Here is a 24423-nt window from a genome sequence, read left to right on the forward strand (position 1 = left end):
ATGGAAAAGGTTTGTTTAGTTCAGAATGGCTTCCTGATTTGGCTCAATGTGCAGTTGCTGTTTGCTGACACAGCAAAGTACAGGGTCCAGAGAGTGGAAATTGCCCACAAAAGGGGATCTGCAGGTGAAGGTTGGGCTGTGCCATGGTGGGTCTCCAACTCAGGCTCAAGCCACGCTCAAAAAAAGTCTTGGTGTTTTGAATCTTTTCAAGCAGGAGAGAGTCGACAAAGGGATTGAGACAGATGGCTCAAACCTGAGTGGAGTGAGTGCCAAATGTGCCTGGGATGACCTGAGCAGGCCACCAGAGGATGATGAAGACAGCAGGAGCATTTGCATTGGGACCCAGCCTCGGCGGCTCTCTGGGAAAGGTAAGAGGTCCTGGGCCAGGTCACTGGTCATGGCCTTTCAGCTTCTGTTCCGCTGGGTGTGGGCAGTGCACTGAGCCATGCTGCATCCTCGAGTTCATAACAAACTCCACTGCCATTGGGAGGCTTGGTGGGTCTCAGGGCAGCAAAATGGATTTTGGCCTCTTTGAAGAAGTCAGGAGAGAGGAAAAGAGTTCTTGGCATTATTTTGTCTAAACATTTCTTTTAGTTTTTAGGCAAATTGTAATCTGAATCTGCAAAGTTAAACTGAGCACCTGCTGAAACCAGGACTGTAAACACCTGCAAGGTGAAGCAATTTCATTTTCCCAGGCTGTGTTACCTTATTAACATTATCCCTTCTTGGGAAGCAAATTGGACTGACTCTGCAAATTGCTGCAGCTGAACTCAAGGAATTTGTGCAAATACAGAACTCTAAAAAGAAGGATTAAAAAACCGTGGAGTTTCCCTTTGCAGTGAGATGCCTTCTCAGGGTAGAGATGTCATAGCCATTACACAGACTTGAAATTATGCATACTACCTTTCAAATGGGTGAAGCAACATAAAATTTGAGGGCTTGAGATTTCCTGGAATTAACAATGGTTTCCACAGGAATGGCATCTGTTCTTAAATCCATGGTAAAAATAAGTTAAATGCATACAGCCTGTCTTCTGGCTTCTTTGCAAATATTTTGAACTGCACTAGATCTAAAAAGGCTGTTTTGCCTCAGCCTTGAAATGAAAAGCTCAAAAGGGGTATACATGATGAAATTTGTATATTCTTCAAAAGATTTTTAAATAATTTGGGGTTTTTTTCTCTACCTAATTCTCACATTTCTCAAAAATAGATGAAGAAACTTCTAAGAAAGGCAGGAAAGCTTCCTATTGAAAGTATTTGGCCAGTACACATTTCAGAAAAAGGCAGAAATAAAAAGACTGCATCTGAACTGCATAATTTGCAACTTATTTTCAGATGTGAGCTTGAGGCTAAAGGTTGCCCTGCATAAAAATCCCTCCCTTTATGAATCTTGTTGTAAATTAATCAATAGAAATCCAAAGCCAATTGCAAAAAACTTGGAAACCTTCATACATTCATCTGGGAAAGGAATAAGTTCCTCTTATGCCTAATGGGAAAAATTATGTCCAGTGCAAAGGTTTGGAAGTGTCAGGAGGTTCTATGAGAGTTAGAGAACCAACAAACACCTCATTTATGAAAACTTACAAAACTACTCAGAATTTCTTCATCAGGAGGACTCAGTACCAAAGATTCCAGCTCTCCTTGCCTGACATAACAATGAAGCCCAAACAAGAGAATTCAAGCTGACATTATACAGTGAAATAAGGAAGTTCAGGAAAGTGCAGTCAAGTGTTACCGCATAACATTTCTACACTTCTTTCTGAAGGGGAAGAGTTTAGATGAAACACACCTGGTATCTTCTTGTGCCTGTGTTGTTTCTAGGGATTCTAAATCATGTTAAAAAATTCTCTTTGCAGATACAGAGCAAATCAGGGAGACTTTGCGGAGAGGGCTTGAGATTAACAGCAAACCTGTCCTACCTCCAATCAATGCACAAAGACAGAATGGGTTGAACCTCGACCGAGCACCGTGAGTTTCACCCTGCACATTCACATGGTGGCAGAGGGAGGCTAAAGAGCTCAGCATGGAAAACAAAGTTAAGGTTGGGTGGGAAAAAACTTGTCAAGGGGAGAGGAAAGCTGGCAGTGAACACTTGCAAAGTGCAAGGGTGGAGAAGAGTTGCTCAGGCTGGATAAATGGGCTAGTACTCAGGAGGGCAGCTTTTTAGAGGGGTTTTGGACAAACTGTGCTAATGCAGAGTGGCTCTGACTGTTCTGTAGAACCTGCTGGTCTTCAGTGTTTGAATTCAGACTGGAGTGATCCCTATAAAAAGTGCTGTGCTGAAAAGTGCTATGGTATCAGTAGAGATAGGTGGCATAGGTGACTGCTGATATTTTTTCCTGAGTATTTTGTTTTCAAGCTCATAATTGCAAACCTTTCAGTTAAAATGTTGATTTTTTTTTTTCCTTTAAAGTGACTTTGATCTTGCCTTGCTTAAACAGGTGGGCTCTGTCAGTAATTACATGCCAATAACACCTGGGTCTCTAATAGCGGTAGTCTAACATGATTTAAGTGGGACTAGCGTGGCCCATAGATCTCTCTTGTAACTTCTGACTTAAGTGAATCTGTTATCTGCACTTCTGTCTTTCTGGGCTTCTTCCCTTCCCCTCTTAGACTTCAGGTGCTAGTTCAGTGCCTTCCCATCAATTTTAATGTTTTCATCTAAATGATACAGAAAGACACACATCTTTGCTGCACTCTTTCTTCTTGGTATTTCCTTTGGTTTCTTAGTCTCTGATGAACATCTCTACCTTCGGCTTTCAAGAGTAAAGATGAGCATGAAATCAGCACTTCCCTGTAGTGCCAGGCAGGGACAGCACCCTGGTCTGTTTCAATTCCTGTTTCATTCTTGATTCAAACATTTCATGAGAAAAATATTTCTTGTTGCTGTCCTTTCTTGTTCCATTTTGTGGGTGACTTCTGATTTGCTGACTAAATGAATGTTTATGAGTTGCCTAATCCTTTGGGGGAAGTATTATGTGTCAAATGCTAATTCTTTTTGCTAATATGTAATATGAGATATAGGTACTTATATTAAAAAAATCTCAAGTGACTTTATTATTGCTTTAGGAATAATTCTGCTTTTGCCATATAGTAATTATATGGAGTCAAATTCTGATCTGACTCAGGTTTTGAGTAGTATTTCTCTGCCTGCAGGTTGGTCACATTGGACCATTGGTTGGTCCCACTGAAAAAAATATAAAATTATACCATGTGATTTGCACCAATCACACCCAGCCTTGGAGAGCTCAAAAGCACTGGGCAGGATTTCTCACAGATGCTGGGCTCCTGCATGCATCTGCATGCTTACACTTGCCCAGTGTAAGCTCTGAGTCCTCAGTGGTTGAGGGTGACCACAAACATTTTGGGTGCACATCAGGTCAAGGAGGCAGCTGATGGGTAAGCCTTAATGCTGGGAGGCAGTTGTTTCTTAGATAAGAGAGCTTTACGTTATTCAGGGTGAGATAAACAGAGACACATTTGAGACAGAGTGGTGAAAGGTTAGCAGAGGTCTAAGATGAAGCACACAAATATTTACCTGGGTTTTTAACTGTTCTGAGACAGAGGAAGGCGGGTCAAATTCAGAGCCTCACATCTCTAACAGTGCTCTCTGTTGCAAATCTCTCTTACCTGCAGCAGCTGCACACTCACCCTGCCTGAAGCCTGAGTGGCAGGAATGGCTGGTTCCCAATGTTTGCCTCCTAGGAGGTCAATACATTTCTCTGAGGTCTATGGTTACCACTGGGGAAACTGATAGGCTGTTTCTCCATAAGTACTTCACTTAAGGAAAGACAGCTATCAGCTGTGTTACTGTGGTGATACTGTTGGAGGGATAGGGGAAATCTCAGCTTAAACCAGCAGTGTGTCCTGATACTTTCTTCCTCCATCTTACTAGATGCTGCTTTGAGAGGAGTTTGGGAAAGGTCTTCTTCTCCTTGTGCAGTTGTTTCTCCTCTCCATGTAGCAGATACAATGGGACTTGTTCAGTGCATTGACGATACCAAAAGGGGTGGTTTGTGCTGGAAAGCAGTGTTTACTTACAACCTCTGACTAACTAGTACTTAAATCAGACCTGATGATTACTCTTACTGTGGCTAAATCTGATCAGTCAACACATTTTCCAGAACAGTGTGGTATAGATGAAGCAGAAGAGGAAGATCTTGTTATGTCTCCGCCTTCCTTAACACACTGTCTCAGCATGTCTCATGCATTTGAGCAAAATTGCTCAATGTGCAGTAAGTACAAGAGCATGATATGGAGACTCTCATCTCCAGCTGCTGCACAGGAATGTAACTTAGGAGCTCAGCTTTCGCATGCAGTAATATACCTACATCCATGTTCCCTTCAGGTACCTGCAGGGGTAAAGGCTGAGACACAAAAGGCACAAACCCAGTGCAGTTATAACTCTTCCATAGGACTCCTGAGCACCTGAGATGAAGGACATTTCTGTACATAGATCTAGTCCTTCTGGTGTGATCCTTGCTTGCATTGCTTGGGCCTGGTAGGGCTGGGACTCAGGTCTGTCCTGTGCTGTAAATCTTGTGTAATCAAAGGCAAGTAATTTAGCTATTGAGCTTCAGTTCTGAATCAATAAAATGGGACTAATAACAATGTCATCTTCTTGAGGCACCACAAGGATAAATATGTTAATGATTACGAGGTGCTGGCTGATGGGAAGCAGGCTCGTGTGTAATCATATCCTGCACTGTACACACCAAATCATAAAAAGTCAAACCTGTGGTTCTTTGCAAGGGTCCTGTGAATAACTAGTGCATTAGAAGTTCTTTAGGAACTTGACCGAAACACTCTCTTGGGGCATGGCAAATTGTTTCAAATCTGCTTTCTATAGGGAGCACTGCAGAACCCCAGGCTGTCAAATTTCCACCCAACTGACAGTAGGATGTTAAAGTCTGACACAGACTCTAAGGGTTTTGTGTAGAAGAGGAATGTGCTGTTTATTTATCGTGGATTTGCAACCACCAACTGCTTTCCTAGTAGCTTTCTTCCCTTTCTTTTATCCTAACCCTAGCACCCACACACAATAATCTATCAAGGTTTAAAGCAGACAACCTGTTCTGCATTCAGCATCACAAATAGTATCAGAAACACTCAAGCTTTTGAATATTTATTTGTATAAAATGTAGAGGATCCAAATTCCATCTAGATTTCCCAGTCTTTGTATAGTTACAGTTTTCAGTGCTTATGCAAAAACCTCATATTATTTGGTTGCAGATAGGGCTTGATTCAATACTTTGGCTCCAGCAAAGCATATACTGACATGTTAAGCATGCATATTACTAGTTGTTCACTGTCCCAGAGTCCTAAAAAAAAGTTCCTTTGAGAAAAAGCTGGTTTGTGTCAAAACCCTGCTGGGCAGCTGTAGTACTTTGATTCATTAGTGTTATTACTGTAGACTGTGTAGCCCTTTTTCTCCTAAGGATATGAATAAAAGCACACTTAAAGCTTAAAACTGCATCGGACATCTGTTTCTCAAAATGACTGTTGGCTCAGTTCATAAGCAGCCATTAAATCAGTTTGTACGTATTAACAAAGGAACATGTGAATTAATCTTTGGAAACATGACTAATCATTTTGAACATAGGTAACTGGATACTCTCAATTACCACTTGGAGAAATAAGACGTGCATGAATACCAGTGTGCGTTTCAGTGGCGCATTATTTGTTTCTTAGGACCCATCAGCTTAGTAGGTGCTGCTGAGACACACAGAAAGGCAAGGCTCCCAGTCTTCTGAATTGTGCAGATTGTCTCTTGTTGGATACAGAGAACTGTTTTACCCGTAGGGGATGTTTAAATGTCAGACTAAACACTGCTGCTGTCAAGCCCTCAGTGGGCTAGAAGCTCCAGATGTCAAAGTTCAGTGACACTTGTGGAGTCTTGCTTCGATCACTATTTAATTTCTTGATGTAATAATTTCTGGGGCCAAGTCTTTGGTTGTCTCTGGTAATTAGCTCTGTGCTCTCCTGTGCAGTAGGTGAGTAGAATCTCCATGTTACAGATTAGGACAGCAGAGTTGATTTGCCACAGTTGCAGTGAGAGCCAGCACTGGGATAGGGGAATTCTTGACCTTTTCCACCCCTCAAGGGCCCCCTTGATCATGCAGCATTGCTGAAATTGATGTTTTTTCTGCCTCTTGGCTGACTCAGACTGTTCTACTGTGAGTTGAGGCATGGAGTAGAAACCTAGTGCTAGCACACTGCATTACTGCATGTGTTGAAGCTAAAATTATCTGTGATTGTTACATTACATTGTGCCAGAATTCAGGTGTGCCCACGCACACCCCAGTGTCTGAACATTAGGTTTGAGTGATAGAAAAGGGTCTCCAAAGTCTGTATTACTTTGATAAGGCTGTTCCATCATGTCTCTGCTGTTTATAACTCTCCCCCTTCTCAAGAAGGATCAAGTGGTGTGGTGTGTGGTTCACATGCCTGACACTCATATTTCTGTCTGGGATTTCCCAGGTAATTGTGCTGGTCCCTTATGTATGATGTCCCATTTGTCCAGGGACCCACAGAGACCTCAAGTCCCATCTGCATTCAATTTCTTGGCAGAAAGACTGTTTGAGTCTAGGGAAACCTGAACATATGGTAGCCCTGTAGCCATGTGCTAATTCCATCCAGCCCTGAACAGTTTCCAGCTGTGCAGGGAAATGAAGGCAGGTTCCTGGCAGAGTAGGGGACAACCCTCCGGCAGGTGGGGCTGGCAGGACTGTCCTGGCAGTGACCTGCTGGAGCTCTGCACTCTGAGCATCTCAGGTGGTTGCCCTCCCCTTGTGGGAAGAGGGAGGAGTGTCCAGAATTCCTCCTGGGATAACCCCAGACTATCACATGGTGTGCCTCGTTTGGAGCACATGAGTAATAGTGGCACTGCTTTCCAGGGCTGGAGTCCACTGCTCCTGAAGTTCTTGGTAAATAGGGCACATGGATGGAGCAGCACTGGGTTAATGCACATTAACAAGCTCCATCTGAGCAGCGTTTCTGAGGAAGCTCTGACAGTAATACCAAAATGTAGGATTTGCTTGGAGGCGAGTCTGCACTTTGCTTCTCCCAGTTGCACTGGGTTTTCATTCTGCTTTACTTGGGCAGAGGGAAGCTGTTGTCTTTGTAGCTGGTTTCCTGTCTTCAGTTCTTGGAGGCGAACTTTACATAAAGAGGAGCATTTCAGCATTCTCTGAAGCTGTCTGGTTCTGGCTAGGCTTTCTGATTCTGCAACCACTAAGCAGTAAGTTTCCAATCCAGTCCTGCTTATTTAGGCATGCTCTCTCATCGAGTCGCCATTCAGTGGTGTCCTGGTTGAGTCAGGAATGCTGACTGGAGGGAGGCAATATACGTAAGGGAATGTCTCTCAGCGTGAGGCTGAGTGCTGGGTGACAAGATTGCAAACTAGAAAAGTAAATGTCTGGAAAACCAGTGTCAGGAGAAGTGCAAAGCAGTCACCATGCTAATAATTTGCACTCCTGCATAGTTTTCCCCATCTAAGAATCCGAAAGTGCTTTGCAAACATTGACTTAATCCTTGCAACGTCCCTACGTGGAAAAATGTCTCGGTTTTACAGGCAGGGAACTTGAAGCATAAAAGAGTTGTTTGACTTCTCTCATGAGTCTGCAGGGTGCCAGTGGCACAGCCTAAATCTCTCAATTCTACTTCAGCTGCAGGTCTTGGAACAGTCTGGCCCCTGCAAGCTCTGACAGTGGTTATTATGCAGCTTTCCAAAGGGATATGTGAGTGGCAAGAAGATTGTTGCTACTGGCATTGTCCTAGCAGCCCTTCCCTGCCAGGAAATGCACACAGAACATCGTCACCATCCTGTTTAACCAGGCTGAGAAGCACCCAAGTCTGAGCACTTGGAGTGGGCTTGTCTCAGTGTGACCACGGCAGGAACTGTGTAGCCATGTCCTCACCAGTTCTGCACTCGCCTCTGTGCATGCCTGACGGGTGCTGGAACTCTGTGTGCCAAGGTGCTCAGGGCTCTTTCCCACAGCTGCTGGTTTGCCCTTCAGGGGAAACTGTGGGAAAGAGACTGAAAGATTGTTGGCACTTAAGTGATCTTTGACCATATCTTCATGAGGGAGTTAGGAGGTTTGAAACAGCCACAGTTGGAAAGGGAAGAAGGGGGAGTGGAAGGAGGGGGCGGGAGGGGAAGAAAGGAAAAGTGGCCCGACCTTTCTCTCTCAGCTGTGCAAGCCCACACTGATGGTTTGCATTTGCTAGCTCACAGTACTGAATTTTATATGGAGGGAGCAAGGAGCAATGACAGAAACTAACTTCAGTGAAGCAGTGGGCACCCACTCCTGGAAAGGGCCCCTGCCATGGCCAGCTTCCAACAGCATGTCCTTTGTGGTTTCAATACCTGGCAAGGTAGCTTGGAAATGCAGCAAAATTATGCTCCTTATCAGCAACAGAGCTTGGAGGGGAACTGAGACTTCCTTTCTTGACAGATCCATGAGATCAAGCGCTCTGATCATAAAGCAAAGCGCAAATGCAAGAATAAATAAACCTTTCTTAATCCAATCAACCTGGTTATTCTTGAATCCCATAAAATAACTGCCAGTGGTTGCTTGAGGAGTTGCTATAAACATGACTTATAAGGAGGGGACATCCAAACTTTGTGCAACCTAGTGATTGCATTGGCGATTTTCCAGGATCCCCAGGGGCTGCTGCTAATTGGCATCAAATTAAGCAGGTTGCAGCCACCCTCATCTTTAATACAAAGAGAGGGCCCCCGGGAGGCTACAGGTTCCAGCGTGTGGCCTTCTCACATCAAGAAGGAGCACAGCACACTGGGACATCGAGTCTCCTCAGGCCCTTTGCCCTTGTTGACAGATCTGGGGAAGCTGCAGGCCACACTGGACACCTTTACAATGGCTTGATCATGCTCTCTTTCTTAGAAAAAGAGAAAAAAAATCAAGTATGGCTTTGGTTAAGTTCATGTTAATCAGCATTCATGAGACTTAACAAAAAAACAACAAACATAATTTCCTCCCTCTCTCCTCCACCCAGAAGCAGACTACTGGTAGAAACTGAAGCTGGAAAAAATAGTTGAAAGTCAGCTAAAGTCACCTTGGTAACTGCAGCAATACACTTGCCCAGAACAGGAGACATCAAACCCAACTACAAACGGCTTTAAAGAAACAAAAAGAATGTAATCATCTAAAGAATTAATCTGACAACTGCCCACGTTTACACCTCCCACAAGCTCCCAATCAGAGGGAAATGCGCTTTAATCTCCTCCAACTCCCCTCCAGTTTCACAAAACACTAGATGTGCAGTCTTTAAACTGGGGCATTTCCGGCATGCTGCTTCCATTTAAATCTGCTGCCTTTCCTAATGCAGCAGCCCTGGCTTTTGCAGAGTTGTTTTTTCTGGACACTGAGAAACATGAATTTTTTTGTGGGGGTTGGACAAAGTATTAAATCTGGGATAGACAAAGTTTGCAACATTTTTTGTGATAGTCAGCTAGATCTTAGTCATAACAAGTAAAACTCCACTGACTCTTGCTGCTGATTTATTTGGTGATGGGGTGGAGGAAGCAAAGACTTACGGGTAAGTGACAGTCGTAAAACCAGGGATGTTAGTGTTAGAAAGCAAACTTTTTCTACTTTTTTTTTCTGAGTCTGAAAACTACAAGCTGTGGATGTCAATGTGTGTTAGGATGTGAGCTTTTTATTAATAACAACCTAGAGGTCCTGCTGACCCTTCATCTGGGTGATCACCCTTTGGAAGGGTCAGCACAAGGATTTCCAATCCCAAAGAGAGAATTTTACTGGGTCTTTCTTAGTCCCCGTGTCATGCAACATTTTCCCAAATCTGAAAATGATGGCACTGTGACCTCCTAATGTGTTATGTGCATTCCACTATATACAATTCTTGTTTAGAAAGGTCTACCTTAGACAGAAGGTTATTTGGTTTCTGCTATTGGAGTTTCACCCTTAATTTTAAATACCTGAAATTGTGTGAGCTCCTCTGAAGGGAAACAAGAGACACAGAGTATGAGTATTTTGGAAAGGATTAATCCTTTCATGTCATTCACAGAATTAACTACCATTTTGCTTCACCTTTTTGACAGAGGGGCTGGTTACTTATTAATGTGAAGTCATAATTATTGACAGCCGTAAAGTCATGACAGTTCCATTTGATAGTTATACATTAGTCAACATCTTCTCTTGAGCATGTAATGACAAACAGCATTTGCTGGTTTTAATGAGACTCAGAAAGCTTTGCCCCTTGCCTCCAGAATTATTGTCGTCATTCCTATTATTGCATTAACAACCAGAGGCTGTTCCCCCTCTGGACTGCAGCCCCATTTTGCTCGCAGCTGTACTGGCTAGCATGGTGGAAACCTAAAAACCCACCTTCAGCAAGGAGGGATTTGGAGCCCAGGGTTGTGGGGAGCTGTCCTGCAGCTCTCTGTCCTGCTGAAGCACAAACCTCACACCGTGGATTGCCTGTGAGGCTGTTCTGGGATGTCCCCATGCCTGGCACGCTTAGTCCAGGTGAGCAGGGCACAGTCTCTTGTCTGTAGCAGTAACATTGCTGTAAAACTCCTGATCCACTCCACAGTGCCTAAATTCTGGAACTGCATTTAGGAGTGCAAGTTTAAGGCTTGCCTGAAAATCATGCGTTGCTAATGGCTGACCCTTTTGGTAGGGGCTGATAAATGAATGATTGGAAGCTGTAGACCACAGGCTGACTTTCCCACAGCTCACTGTGTATATAAGATCTGATAAGGAAGTTGAGACAAAGCTTAGCTTAAGGTCAACTGATCATTAATCAACTGTAACTGCACTTCTCAGGTAATCAGCCTGAAAAATGTTGGCCTGCTCCACTCTTTGAAGACCCCACCTAGAAAGAGCTATAAAATGTTTGCTGAAGTAGATTAAACACGACTTTAAGTGCCACACATAGACTACAAAGCATGTTGTGTCTTTGCTTCAGAGTTAACCCACTAAACTGACACTCTGCTGACTGTCAGTCCATCAGCCCACCCTGTGCATAAACTGTATCCTGATGTACCATGTCCCTGCTGGATTCATTACTACTTTTGTGTGTTGCTAAAGAAGAAAATAGAGCATGTTTTACAGTTTTTATCTTGCAGAGAGCTGAGCTGCTCTGTTATCTTTTTTCTGCATGTCTGTGACCTGGCCATGCAGTGTTTTTGCAGGTTGGACCATGAGATATCAGAGTTTAGCTGTTTCAGAGTGGGCACTCAGCAGCGTGGGTGAAGGGCTCATATGGGACTGTGTGACCTGGCAGAAGCAACAGGCTGATCTGCACTGAAATTCACACTGAACTGCACTGCTATGTGTGTGGCTGGTAGGAGTAATTTAGGGACAGCTCTCAAAGGTAAAATCAAGTAAAGGTGTCATCTAGGTCAGCTCATGACGGTGAAGCTGATTCTTTACAATCATTTCCAGATGTACACTAAAGACAGTTCAGCTTGGATGGAGGAAGGATCCAGGCTTGTTTTAAGGCATTTTATCCAGGCTTGTTCCCAAATGGAGCCACAGCTTGATAGCCTTGTTTGGCTTTTGGTTCTTGTGGCACAATGGAGGTACATTGCAATGTGGAATCTCAGGGCCCTCCTGCTTTCCCTGTCCCTCTCCACTGGCGATTCTGTACTGTAGAAACTATCTTAACAAAGTCTTACCTCTGTTAAATTCTTGTGGAATGCCAGGTGACAAGAATATAAATCACTTATCAGACACTTCTCATCAGTCCATGTCATCCATTAAAGTCGTAACCCATCCTGTCCTTTATTCTTTGTTCCAGACTGTCAAGTAAGGGATCATGCTGGTGCTCTTTGAACATATAAAGTGTTTATGGTCAAGTATTTTGAGATAGATCGTTTTATTATCTAGAGGATTTGGTCTGGCAAAGTTCCTAATCATGTAACAACATAACCATGTTGTAGCTTCAGAATATGCTGGTCTTGCAGAAATGAAGGAATAAGAAAGCAAAGTTACTATTGTCCTAAAGCAGCCTGACTTACAAGGCAGAAGAGTCTGTGAATCTCCTACTTGTCACATGGAGAGTTTGTCTTCTGGCTGTTGCACTTGATGCTGGAGGAAACAGGAGATTCTCAAAGCCTTTTGGTTGAACTGTGCAAAAAAAAGGCACAAAGGACTGGTCTTTTGTGCCTTTTTTCCTGCAGTCTTTCCTGCAGGCCACTGCCTGAAAAATCCTGAAGATAAAGCAAAAGCAGGAGGAAGGACACACCTGGTAATTCTTCCAAACCATTTTAAAGTGTTTAGAGTTCTCTCTAGAGACTTTAGTTTTGCTGCAGTCCTTTCCAGATTTTTTTTTTAATACCGGGAAGGAATGCACCATGTATATGCATCAATTCAGAGCCCAGGTTGTCAAATCAAGGTGAAGAGCTGCATGCTGGGACTGGTAGTCTGAGTGAGGCTGTGTCTCTGCAGGAGTGGTGAAAACTCAGATGTGTCTTTGTCTTCATGACAGTGTTTTACTGAATCCTTCCATATTTGCAATCAAAATAGCACACAGTACTGGAATCCTGAATCTGTGCATTTTATCTGTTCTCTCAGAAGCCGTAAGGACAGTTTGGAAAGCGAGAGCTCAGCAGCCATCATTCCTCACGAGCTGATCCGCACGAGACAGCTGGAAAGTGTGCACCTGAAATTTAACCAGGAGTCCGGAGCGCTCATCCCCCTCTGTCTAAGGTGAGTGAGTGAAGCCATCCTCCTCCACAGCCTGTGCTAACACGCTGCTTTTGCCTTGTGGCATTGTTTCACCATACAGACATGCATGCAATGGGTCTGTAAAGGCCAGAGCTTAGATATTTTGCCAAAACACATTAAAAACAGATGATTCTTTGCATGATTCTGTGCTCATCATGTTAAGATTGTTTCTCATTCTTTTTACATCTTCCAGTGTCTTTTGAGAGCCGAAACAGGACAGAGTTAGTATAGGGGCTTTTTTATTAGTCTAATGCTAGCAACCCTGTGATAAAGAAGGGATGTCTTAACATACTCTGTCAAAGAAATCCTTAAGTTATTCATTCTGACTTACAGACTCAGATAAGTGGTTGTGCAAAACCTGTTTGCAATCAGTTTATGCATACAAGTGTGGATTTTAGACAAATTATGTCACATGACTGAAGGAGCAACACATTGTGTGCATACTATACACATTTTCTTTTGAAGGTTCAGTCTGTGCATATCACTGGCTTCTAGTTTTCCATAATTTCAGCCAGCATTATTTTTAAAATCCCTGTGCAAATGTTCTAGTATCTTAAGATAAAAATGAACTGTCGTGTCAAGACAAATGATTGTAGGTGATTGAGTTACTTTAGCTTAATGAGTTACATGTTGGTAGTATCAGAGTTATCAGCAGCAGGTGCACACTTGCCTGGGCCTGTTGAGAAACCAATGGGAAAGTTAATGCAAACATATTTTATTTTACATCACAAATGTGTGAACAGTCTGTCCTGATCAGTTAGCTCATCTGACCAGCCATAACTCACCAAGCAACTGTGACTCTGGTAGGCACTAAATATATTACCTGAAGCTTTCCCTCTTGCATGTTAGAAGCCATGCATGGGTGTCACAGATGCTTTGAGCTGAAATACAGAGCCATGATTTTCCTTTGCATTGAATGAAAAAAGGGAAGTAATACTGTAGAGGGTCATGTAAATGGTCAAAACACACTGTATGTGTGTTTTCTAGGCATTTGCTTAAGTAATACAGGTGACATTTGTCAAACACCAGGACAATTGATTACTAGGTGTTGTCACAGAAATGAGCCTTCTTAGAAATGTGTCTTCACATTCCCACACAATGTGGAGTCTGGATTCTCTTCTGTAGTTTCCATCTTGCTGGAAAACTGTTAGTCCCCTGCCTTTACATACATCAGCACCTCATCATGGGGATAGGCATGAAGTAGGTTTAGTTGTATTCTAGTTCTGTAACAAGGTCCTGAGATTAAGGAGGAAGATGAGGGGTAGCTCCCTGCCTCAGAAGGAGGCTCATCACCTGCTTTTTGGAGTAAATCATTCTTATATTCCTGAAAAAATATATATTTGCTGCCTTCAAAATGGTTTCCCATACTGATGGCAGAAACAATAGTGAAGTATCTCCATTGTTGTGTTGAATGCTGTGCATGCCCTCTCAACTCATGCACATGTGTTTAATTCCCCAGGGGAAGGCTCTTACATGGACGGCACTTTACATATAAAAGTATTACAGGAGATACAGCAATCACATTTGTATCAACAGGAGTAGAAGGAGCCTTTGCTACAGAGGAGCACCCCTATGCAGCCCATGGACCTTGGTTACAAGTGAGAAAACCTGTCTCCTGATTTTCCCCTTTCCTCCTTTACTGTGACCTAAAAATTATCTTGCTAAGGGCTTATGTTGTTTAAAAGTGTAACAAACCTGTATTTTCTTCTGCAACATCTCTCATAGCTCTTGCACAATATTTTCAGTAATTATGGCCTCAAAAAATAATGGTGAAATGCTGCTATTTATATTAGTGGAACTCAAAAAGATAATTGACTGGAAAATTCAGACATCATCTGTGAATACAGTAGTATCCATTTCTGAAGTCGGTGAACACTTTACAGGCTGTATTTATTCTTGATTTTTTCCAGAAAGGAATTTGGGGAGGCAGAGTGGAATGACCTAAACAAGAATGGAGCCAGGGCAGAAGAGCTAGAAAGCTGTGGGACTGTGATCCTGCAGAGCCAAGATCTCAGTTTGATCATCCTTAACAGGAGAGCAGCACAGAGAGCAATGCCTTTCAGTTTTAGCTCTTTTCTATTGATTCTTTGATAAAAGCTTGTGGTTGCTTGAAGCACCCACACATTTTTGCACCCACATGTTCTTGGTGTCACAGATTTTCCCTGGAAAATCCCCATCTGCTTGAAGTTGAGGGTCAGCCCTAGAGCAGTGATGCACTAATGATCTGACAGTGTAGCGCTGTTCTACCCTTGAATTTCTTTATGGTTATAAGCATATTGTGGAAAAAAAAATCTTGAGGGAATGTGTTAATGCAGAAAAGCCCATTGCTGAGGGACTATGTGTGCACTATGTCTCTGCCTTCACTGTAACTGTGGCATTCCTGCTTCCCCTTCTGTTTTGAAGACAGGGGGTTGTTTCAGCATTGCAGTGTTGCAGTTAGCCTTCCAATGACTCGTTTTCAAGGCATTCTGCAGTCTGCATTCTTAGGTCTGGAGGACATCATACCTTGGAATCTGTATGACTTGTAAAGGAGCTGATCTCGACCAGACCCATCTCGTGCAGGGATTTTCGAAGAGCCTGCTTTGATTGTTCTGACTGGAAAGTGCAATGCTCCTATAATGATTAACAGCAAAGAGTCAGGTTTAAGGGTGGGTCATTTGCTGTTGGTTCCTGTGCTTGCCAATACATGATACACAGGATCTTGTGACTGTGTTAACTCCAAACATGAGTGTTTGTTTGCATTTGCATCACATCTTGAAATATATTGATAGGTAGAGTAGTCAGGTAACCTCTAAACAGCGAAGAATGGCAATAATTATCTCACCATACAGACATGTTAACCCTTATGAACCTGGCTGTTTTCATGCCTCTTATTTTGGTGCTGAAAAACGTGTAAGATTTTTGGAGTAGGTGGGATGGAAAGGTGAAGAATTGCTGGCTCAGATGGTAGGGAGAAGGAGAAGCAAGTTCCCTCACTTGTCTCCTACACAAGGCCAATGTATTGGATCTTCTTGTCTGACATAAGCAGCTCGGCTGCTGGCCCCTGCCCTGTCCTGTGTTGAGTAGAAAGGAGGACAGGCTGAAGGGGGAGGAAGGGAGGCTAAAAGCAGCCTGGGACAAGAGGAGTAGCACCCGGTTGTGAGATGTGGGAGTGTCTGAGACTCTTGGCTTAGTATGCAAGGGAAGACTTGATCCGCGCTCAGCCGTTCCTTGTGGTGTTGGGAGCAGGGGAGGGGGAGGTTTATGTGGCTTTGCTTCAGAAGTAAAAGAAGTTGTGGTGCATAAAATTTCCAAGGAGGCGAGCTGTGTTTGGTTTAGTCCATTGCAGCCTGGGCTGGCTGAGTTGGCAAGCCCTGCTAAGCTTTCACAGCAAGGCCTAGAGAGGATTTTTCTCCTCCCTTGCTTGGGACCCCAGGCACAGCAAGGAGCTCCAAGGAGAATTGGTGGCTGAAAGCACATTACTGCAATGCAGGGGCATGTTGCAAAGACAAGTAAATGGAGGAACTGTGGAGAAGAGGAGACATGGCAAGCTTTTCCTCCTGTGGACTTTTTCCCTATCTTAGGGTATAAATAAGAGCCTTAAAAATCCCGGCCTCAGCTCCGTAGGAGCTAGAGACTTAGTTTTCTTGAGTCTGAGCTTTGGTGCAGTGAGAGCCCAAACCTGCAGACTAAACACAGTACCTCCTGTTTACATCTTGTGGGCTGGAGTGGAGCATGTCCAAGGTGGGACAGGCCAGAGAGCTGCTGTCTATCAGCCCCCGCTGCCTGGCCTGAGAGCTGAGAGTCACTGGGCTCTGATGGAGGGTTAGCAGATGACAGGAGTTTGGCAGGTCCCAGCACCATTCCAACCAGACAGGTGTCCATATCACCACCACAGCTGGTACTCAGCGGGAACCATTTTAGCAGTCTCAGCAGAAAAAGTAAGGAGTCATTAGACCAGAGAGATTGTACGCCCCAATTCTATCAACAGTCTTTCCAGGTCACGTTTGAGGCATGTTAGTAGGGGAAGCCTGTCCTGCTGCTGCCCGTGCTCTGGGGATGATTAGATTATTTCATTCTCCAGAGCTGTCAAATTGGCACCTTTCCCAAGTACTTGGAATTTTTTTTTTCATTAAAGTAACATCTAATTAGTTCTAAGAAGCTAAATTCTATTAAAGGTCTAAGCATGTTAGGCTGGTTTATTTCTGAACTCCTTCCACTATGTCATGTATTGTTGAATAGGGAAATTGCTTTAACTCAGAAATGTACAAACATATTCAAGAAGTCCTCCTTGTTAACACTAGACTCCTGTTTATATGCTAGTTACTGTGGCAAAGTCTCTGATGTGTAACACTTGAATTAACATTACACATGATCAAAGGCTTCCGGGGTTCTTTCTTCCACTCCCCCTACCTCCAGTGCTGTGACTGCAGAGCCCCCACATTGCCTCCTAAGCACCTCTCCTCTGCTTTCCAAGGGGTAGATGTTCCAGATGCACAGGGAAAGGCTGTGCAGGAGGTGTCTGGCCCATGCTGGAGGGTTAAGGATGCTGATCATGCAGACAGACTCCAACATAAACTGCCTCACAGTGACATTCGGATTTGTGGTGGAGCGTCCTTGGTCCAACATCTGAGCTGTGCCAAGTGTGCAATTCATCACAGATTGACCTTGTTTGTCTCTAAAAGATTCCCAAAGCAAGGTGAGGTTGTGCGTGTGTTCTCTCTCCCTCCCTTACTTTTGTTCCGACAGATGATAGAGACGCTCTGTTGAAATGTGTTACTGATCAAGCCCGTCCCAATAAAGTTGCCTGAGCCTTTAATACATATTAATATTATCCTGGGGTAGTTTGTGTCAAAGCCTGTCAGCATGCATCATCCTTTGGGAATTACCATCATTAAGTCTCCAGTGATGGGAGTCAGGACATGCTTCTGCAAAGCTCCTCTGCTTTTATGTGGAGCTCTCTGCCCATCTAGCACAAAGCAGGCTGTTCTCCCCTCCTGCCTAGCTCACCTGGACTGCTTACTCTCCCCAGAGGGGAGAAGGAGGTTTGTTTAACTCTACCTTTAGATAATTTCTGCTCCTGCTGCTTTAGGCAGTCATTGTTCTAGGCAGGAAGATGACATTCAAGCCTTTGATCAAGTGCAACGTGCATGTTACGCATCAGATACTACTGCAGACTCTGACATACAAGCCAATACAGTGCAGTAAAAACAAACCTATAGTTAGAGTCCTTGTTAACTGTAAAATCCAGCACACAGAATGTAAGAAATATCTCTGCACTTTAGCCTTGCCCCTGTTACACATATGCATTTCAATGCAATATCTAATTGAAGAATCATAGACGTTTTTAACAGAGTGTGCTTGCCTCATTCTCTGCACACAGATGCAGTATGTTTGGGGGATGAATCAGGAGCGTGGAGTAAAGTAGACTCTTTCCTACATGATTTCCACTTTATTTGTTAAAATTGGAAAGTGTGTAATGAATGAGGCAGGTAATTGCAAAAAAATCACAGTAGTCATATAGTGAAGCCTGTTAAACGTTGCCCTGGAGAACTGGGTCCTGTTCCTGCCTCTACTATTCTTATTCCAGAGTCTTAAGCTAAAATATTCTCACCTGGCAAGTGACTTTGTGTTCCTCATTTTCTGGATGCCCAGCTCAAACCTGAAGTCTGATCTGTGTTCCAAGCAACAAGCGGAGGTCAGGAGGAATTCCCTTGTTCATACCTCTGTGCTACACAGGACTAAGTGGACTGGAAAACAGGAATCTGCAAGTCTTGAGATGGGCACTCACAAGAAGTAGACATTCAGATTCAACTTTTTCTTCACTTATTTTCCTATGTCTGTTCAGAAGAACATTCTTCCAGTCATCCTGTGAAGAATGCAATGAATTCAGTGCTTGCCAGGCATTCTCCACAGATGAACAGCAGAAACAATTTCAGGAAGAGATTAAAATTTATTCTTGCAGGTCAGGAGAGAGATAGGATTTCTTTGGGGCAGGGATTCAGCCTGGGAGGTGTGGTCAAAGACCCATGTTCAGTTTCCTGCTCTTGCAGATTTTCTCTGTGACTTTTAAGTCTCTACTTCCTTGAGTCTCCATCCCCCATCTGCTGTACGGAGGGGAACACTTCCCTGCCTTGCAGAAATGTGAGGCCAAGCACATCAGAGGCTGAGAGTGGTGGACAGTAAGATTAGGTACTTCCAGTGTTATCCATGCTGGCAGTAGGTGGATGGAGCATACTAAATAAAGGGGAAGAGAGTAGGAGAAAACGGGGAAGCAAGTTGAATGATAATGAAAAGAAATGATGACTAATGCTGCATTCAGTGAGCAGAACCATCCTGAGGACTGAGCTGGGCAGAGGTCTTGCTGGAGAAAAACTGCAGGTGATCCTGTGATTACAGATTTGTTTCATAAGGCAGAGACACGTGCTGGCACCAAATTAGCATGCCATCATTTCTGTGCAGCAATTTCCCAAGTTTTGTATGCCCAATGTCACTCATCTCTGAGTGCAGAGGATATTTTTTCCAGGTAATGTACTTAGGTTTGGGACTAATCCTGTTAGGCAGGTGGAGGCTATGGATCATTGGCACTTGGCACCCCCTGATTCTCAGCACAATGTGAGTGTCTCTGTGTGAGCTGAAGAGCTCACAGCAGTGGTGGGGTGTTATCCTCTGGCAGCAGGCACTGCTGGGGGGTCCTCTTTGCTCACCTCCCTTGCCAGTAGGTTCCCAATGTCCATCTGACAGCATGTAGATGTTAGGGCTGTGGAAATGGGGTTCTCCAGGCTCCTTGCCCTTTGTTGTCCCCAGCTTTGGCATCTGATCTGCCCTTCATCCTGTTTTTCTGTGTCTCTGTCTTCCCCTCATTCTGGCCCGTCTCTGCTTTCCTCTCCTCCCCTTCATTCAAGATGGAAAATTCCTTCTCCTCCTCCTCCACATGGTCTGATTTCCAGCAGAAACACTGAGTGCTGGAGAGTTTCCCTGCCATTAGTCCTGATGTGCCTGGTGACATAGCAGTCCCTCGCCTCTCAGAGGCATGATTAGAGGAAAAATCACTCCTTAGCTACCTCTGCCCTATTTTGAGGCAGAGTGGCCTTGGGCTGGGATGTGCTCAGTGAAGGAGGACCCTTCATTTCTCATGAAAGCTATGGGCAAACAGTACTTTCAGAGACTTCTGACTTAGCAAAGCATTTTCATGATCAGGAGAAAGACTTTCCCTTGTCCTCCAGAGCACTCATTTGCTAATCTTCATCACCCTCTTCATAAGGGGTGGTTCTTGTGCCAACAAAATTATCATATGAATTTGCTAGTACTGTCAAAATACACTTTTTCCAAAATACCTCTCTTGATTCCTTTTTCCCTTAAAACCTTTAGAAAAAAAATTAAAAACAAGGCATCCAGCATGGAAAAATAAGTTGAGGCTTAGGACAGCAAGGTCAAACCTTTCATAGAAAATGTTAAATGTGCCTGTAGGCAGGATAGGTACATGGAAGCCGTGGGAAGCATCCAGCATGCAGGAGCTATCAACATGTGCTATCTATGCTGGCAGTCACAGCAGAGAGGGGATTACTGTGAGCAGGGTCATGGGGGACGATCCATTCTTTTGGTTTGGCAACCTAAGTGAAAAATCTGGGAAAGAAGATCAGTCTGAGCCCAATCTTTAAATATTTTCAGTTTTTCTTGCTGAAACAAAAGCCTTAAAGAGACCAAAAGCTGAAATAAAATCCTTTTATGTTGAATGAAACCAGAAATAAGAAATAAGAAAGTTTTCTTCAATAAAAACAGGGGAAAAATCTGGTTTTGCAGAATAGGGCTGGAGGTGTTAGAAGTTTTCCTCCTCTAATCAATATTTTAGGGATCTAATGCTTGCATAGGATATGAGAAACTCATACTTTATTTCTTTTCTTTAATTTGAACCCCTATTTCTACTTCTTTGCTTTATGGGCACTACAGCTATAGGGTATTTTGGTTCTTCCTCAGCTCTTCCAATTGGAGTTGTTCCACATCATATAAAAAACTGAATTAGTCACAGAGACAGAGTGCACAAGAGAATGACTTTGTTCCGGTAGAGTCAGGACATTCCCCTGGAAATGAGCACATCTGGTTCTTCTCTCTGCTCGACCACATGTTAAATCATTTATGCACATTGGCATAATGGCAGCAACAGAGGTTCAAAGCAACATTTGAAAGAGCTACTCTGCTGCTGAAGATGCTCACTTGTAAGTGGTAGCTATGGGTCATGTCCTCTCATGAAGACATAGGCTTGATTTTTGGTCTCCCCACACTTGAATAGATGTGTTATTCCTAGCGTGGCGAGTTTAGGAACACCCACAAGCTGGTTTGAGCTGTGTACAACTACAGCCTGCTCTTCTCCAAAGCAGTTTTATGTGTCTACTCATGAAATTACTTTTCAGAATGTTTTGAGTGGCTTCCCCCAAATTCTTGAGCAGGTCTTAGAAATGTAAGCTAGCAGTTTTCCAGTAAGTTTATCGTGTACTCCAAACACTCCCCAAAACCTTACTGCATTATCCCTTTGTGTTCTTCTCCCTCACAGCTGAATGAGACATTTCATCTAGGGTAGAAATGCACCGTTAGAACATGATGATCCTCCCAATGTCAACTCTCCTGCAGCATGTTCTCTAGTACTTTGTCCAGGCTAGTTTTGGATGAGTCAGGTTCTTTCATCCTTCTTGATCTGACTGGCTGTCTATCCTGCCACCTAATACCCCTCCCTTGCCATTCAAAGGAGACTTTGATTTTGGCTACTTTGTGTAGGTTGTCTTCCACCCACTTAGTGCATTCCTTGAAATGTCTGTTCTTCCTTTGCTTTTTCTCTCTGAAAGAATTGGATTTGCCTGTTGTCTTGGCTTCCTTGACAGCCCTTTCCCCAGCTGAGCCAAATTTTATGTATTGAATCAAAGAAGCCTTGACTGCATGATAGATCTCATCAGCCTGGGGTCTAAGGAGCTCAGGTTCTCGGGATCAACCTTGTGACCGAGAATGTCATGAAAAGATCTCACAAGATCAAAATCTTTCAGTGTCATTCTGTATTTCCTCTTCTGGGACTGTAACATCATGGTGTGAAGCAATAGGGTCCCTGAGGCATCTGTGAGTGGATGTTTCTCTTTTACAAGGGGGGGCGTGTGAATCTCCTGCAAGAGCAGCAGTGGAATTTCCCATCAGAGGTGTTTGTTGCAATACCAGTACCTTTGAGGCTGTAGTGAGAGCTGTGATGGATTCAGGCAGCAGCATGGCCTTTTCAGACAGTGTCAGGGCTGGCCTGATGTAGAACAAGGTGACAAGACCTCTGCCCTGACCCCCTTGCAGCATGAGCAAAGCAGTGCAAAGAAACCAGGTCAAGGAGAGAGCAGAGAGGTGGGCTAGGGGCTGCCTGTGGCACAACACAATCCCCCCCATCAGGGGATTTTATTGGTGGAAATTTCACTGGGAAAGGCTGACACAGTTTAACTTAACTTTTTGCTATGTTGACAACAAGAATTAAGCTGAAACATTTTCAGGGCAAAGGACTCATAAAAGTCGCTGGATATTTGCAGATGTAACAGATGATTTGGCTTAGGATACAACTGTTCCACCTGTTCCAGGCATAGCACCCAATGGATGAACAGTTTCTTACAAGGGTTGGTGTGGTTTACATAGGGGTTATTGCAATGTGTCCTCACCTTCTCTGGCTGGACATACAGGCCAGCTCTGTACTAAGTCCAGAACTAATAAAACATGGTTTCCTTTCTTTGACAAACTTGCTAGAAAAGCAACTTGCAGTGTTTAATGCAAACAGAGCACTAGGGCAAAGTGTGTGATTGTTTGGTTTTTTCCTAGGTAGGCAAGAAAATTGAGTATTATCAGTGAAAGCCTCTGCTTCAGTGTAGCTGGGCCATTTATTTTCTTGTGTCTTGCCCTGGGCAAAGCATGTTTCCTTAAGTTGGACAGAGGTGCAGCTTGATTCCTATCTCAGCCTCTGAGAGTCTTCCTTGATCAAAGTCTTGCCAGCTGTGCCAGGCATTCAGCATTGGTGTGACCTCTGTCCCCAGGAGCCTTTTCTGAGCTGAGAATGTCAATCCCTCATGGCAGTGTTGAACCCTGTAGTGAGAGATGGGGTGTTAACTGTGGGGTGTTACCTGTAAGCTAGCTATAAAATCTTTAATGTTTTACTAAGCACCAGGTGCTTTCAATGTCAGCCAAACTCATCTGGAGCCCCATGATCTTGTGTACACTTTTAGATTTCATCCATTTCCATATGCCTGCAGCTGAGTACCTGTAACAAGTCATGATACTCAGCCAGATGTGAGTATGAAAGCTCCAACACAGAAAGCTTCAACACAAACTCCTTCAGGTGACCCGTAGGTGAGCCCTGTGAATAAGAAGTAGATTTCAGCAAGCTCAGGTGAGACTTGCCACGAGAGGGAGACAGCATGTGTTCCCTGAGCACATCCACCTGAATGAGACAGCCTAGCCTGATGTTCTGAACATGTCTGGACACTTGCAGCTGTTAGTGAAGTGGTGAGAACCCAAACTTTGTACTTCAGTTGTGCGGTAGGTACCTGTGATAGAAAACAGGGACTTATCTTCTGGCTGTTGTCATCTTCCGAGCATCTGTAGCATGACTCAGTGCCACAAAACACAGAGCCAATGGAATCCGGATCTGCTGGCAGTGGTTTAGCACATGTCCAGGCCTCTCTAGGTCAGGTCTGGGAGATCCTGGTGCGAGCAGGACTGCGCAGCACCCAAGGAGTTGTTTCAGGTACCCGCAGCTGGCTGGCAGGGCCATTCACTGTTCATACTGCAAACAGCCATTGCTCAGGCTGAGCTGCACTCTGTGACCAGCTTTGGCAGGCTGGGTGTTTGCACAGGGCTGTGAAAACACAGTGCTGTGAGACTGGGCTGCTGCAGCACCCAGGACACCTGCTCAGGACTGCTCCTTTGCTTCCTCAGCACCAGCTGAGAGATTTCATGGGAGAAGAGGCTCGTTCAGTGCACATGGGATGGCTTCGTTTGCCCTCCAGATTGTGTCAGCTTTTCCCATGGGTGCAGCACAACAGTGGGGCTCTGTTTTCCTTTGGGAAGGGAATAAGCTGCTTCATCATTGTGATCTCTGTGTAGTGTCCTGTTGATAAGATCAGTCAACAGCATCAGAGGAAAACTCAGATTCAGTTCTGAAGTATAAAGTGAGTGAGGCCTATTTGTTTAATTTGAGCTTCTAAGGTTTAAATCCCAGAGGAAATTAAATTAGGTGCCTAGAGCAATGGCAGTCTGTCATGTTTATTTGCTGGGAATGTCACCTTTAATATCATGCACATACAACATGTGTGTGTGTTAATGTAATGGGGTATCATACTGTGCAGGAGCAGGCATGCTACAAGAACTGGAAATGTGAAATATTGTGAGTGAAGGGCGCTGAGATAGGATTGGATTTATTTTCAGCCTTGTCCATAAGACTCTCTCACCAGCAAAAAGGTGGTTTAGCTAATTGCAAATGGGGATGGCAGCCTGATCTATATATGAGCACAGGCGTTAGTGCTCTTGGGCCGTTTTGATTGGGCTACTTCTAACAGGAGAAATCTTGTCTAGACGTGAATCCAGGATGACAATACTTCTTGCTTCCAAGCCCTCTTAAGCAGTTGGTGTCCTGCTGGCACATGCCTTCCCCCTGCATGCTCAGGAGTACCTCAAGAGTGCCAGTTTCCTGTGTTGTGGGACGTGGCTGCTTGTACATT

At 44.0% G+C, this 24423-nt stretch overlaps 1 protein-coding gene across 2 annotated transcripts in view; it reads left to right on the top strand.

Annotated features, from left to right (window-relative positions):
• SUFU (SUFU negative regulator of hedgehog signaling) overlaps positions 1-24423 on the top strand; it is an 87924-nt gene that overhangs the window by 50989 nt on the left and 12512 nt on the right. Inside the window, exons 7-10 of one of the 2 annotated variants that reach the window (XM_036385581.2) lie at positions 212-368; positions 1856-1967; positions 12563-12697; positions 14175-14313. In XM_036385581.2, the coding sequence (XP_036241474.1) occupies positions 212-368; positions 1856-1967; positions 12563-12697; positions 14175-14313 (543 nt within the window). The remainder of the gene's footprint in view (positions 1-211; positions 369-1855; positions 1968-12562; positions 12698-14174; positions 14314-24423) is intronic. The other variant, XM_036385582.2, reaches the window with a different exon arrangement.

This window comes from Molothrus ater, chromosome 8 (genome assembly GCF_012460135.2).
Source record: "Molothrus ater isolate BHLD 08-10-18 breed brown headed cowbird chromosome 8, BPBGC_Mater_1.1, whole genome shotgun sequence".
NCBI classification, from domain to species: Eukaryota; Metazoa; Chordata; class Aves; order Passeriformes; family Icteridae; genus Molothrus; species Molothrus ater.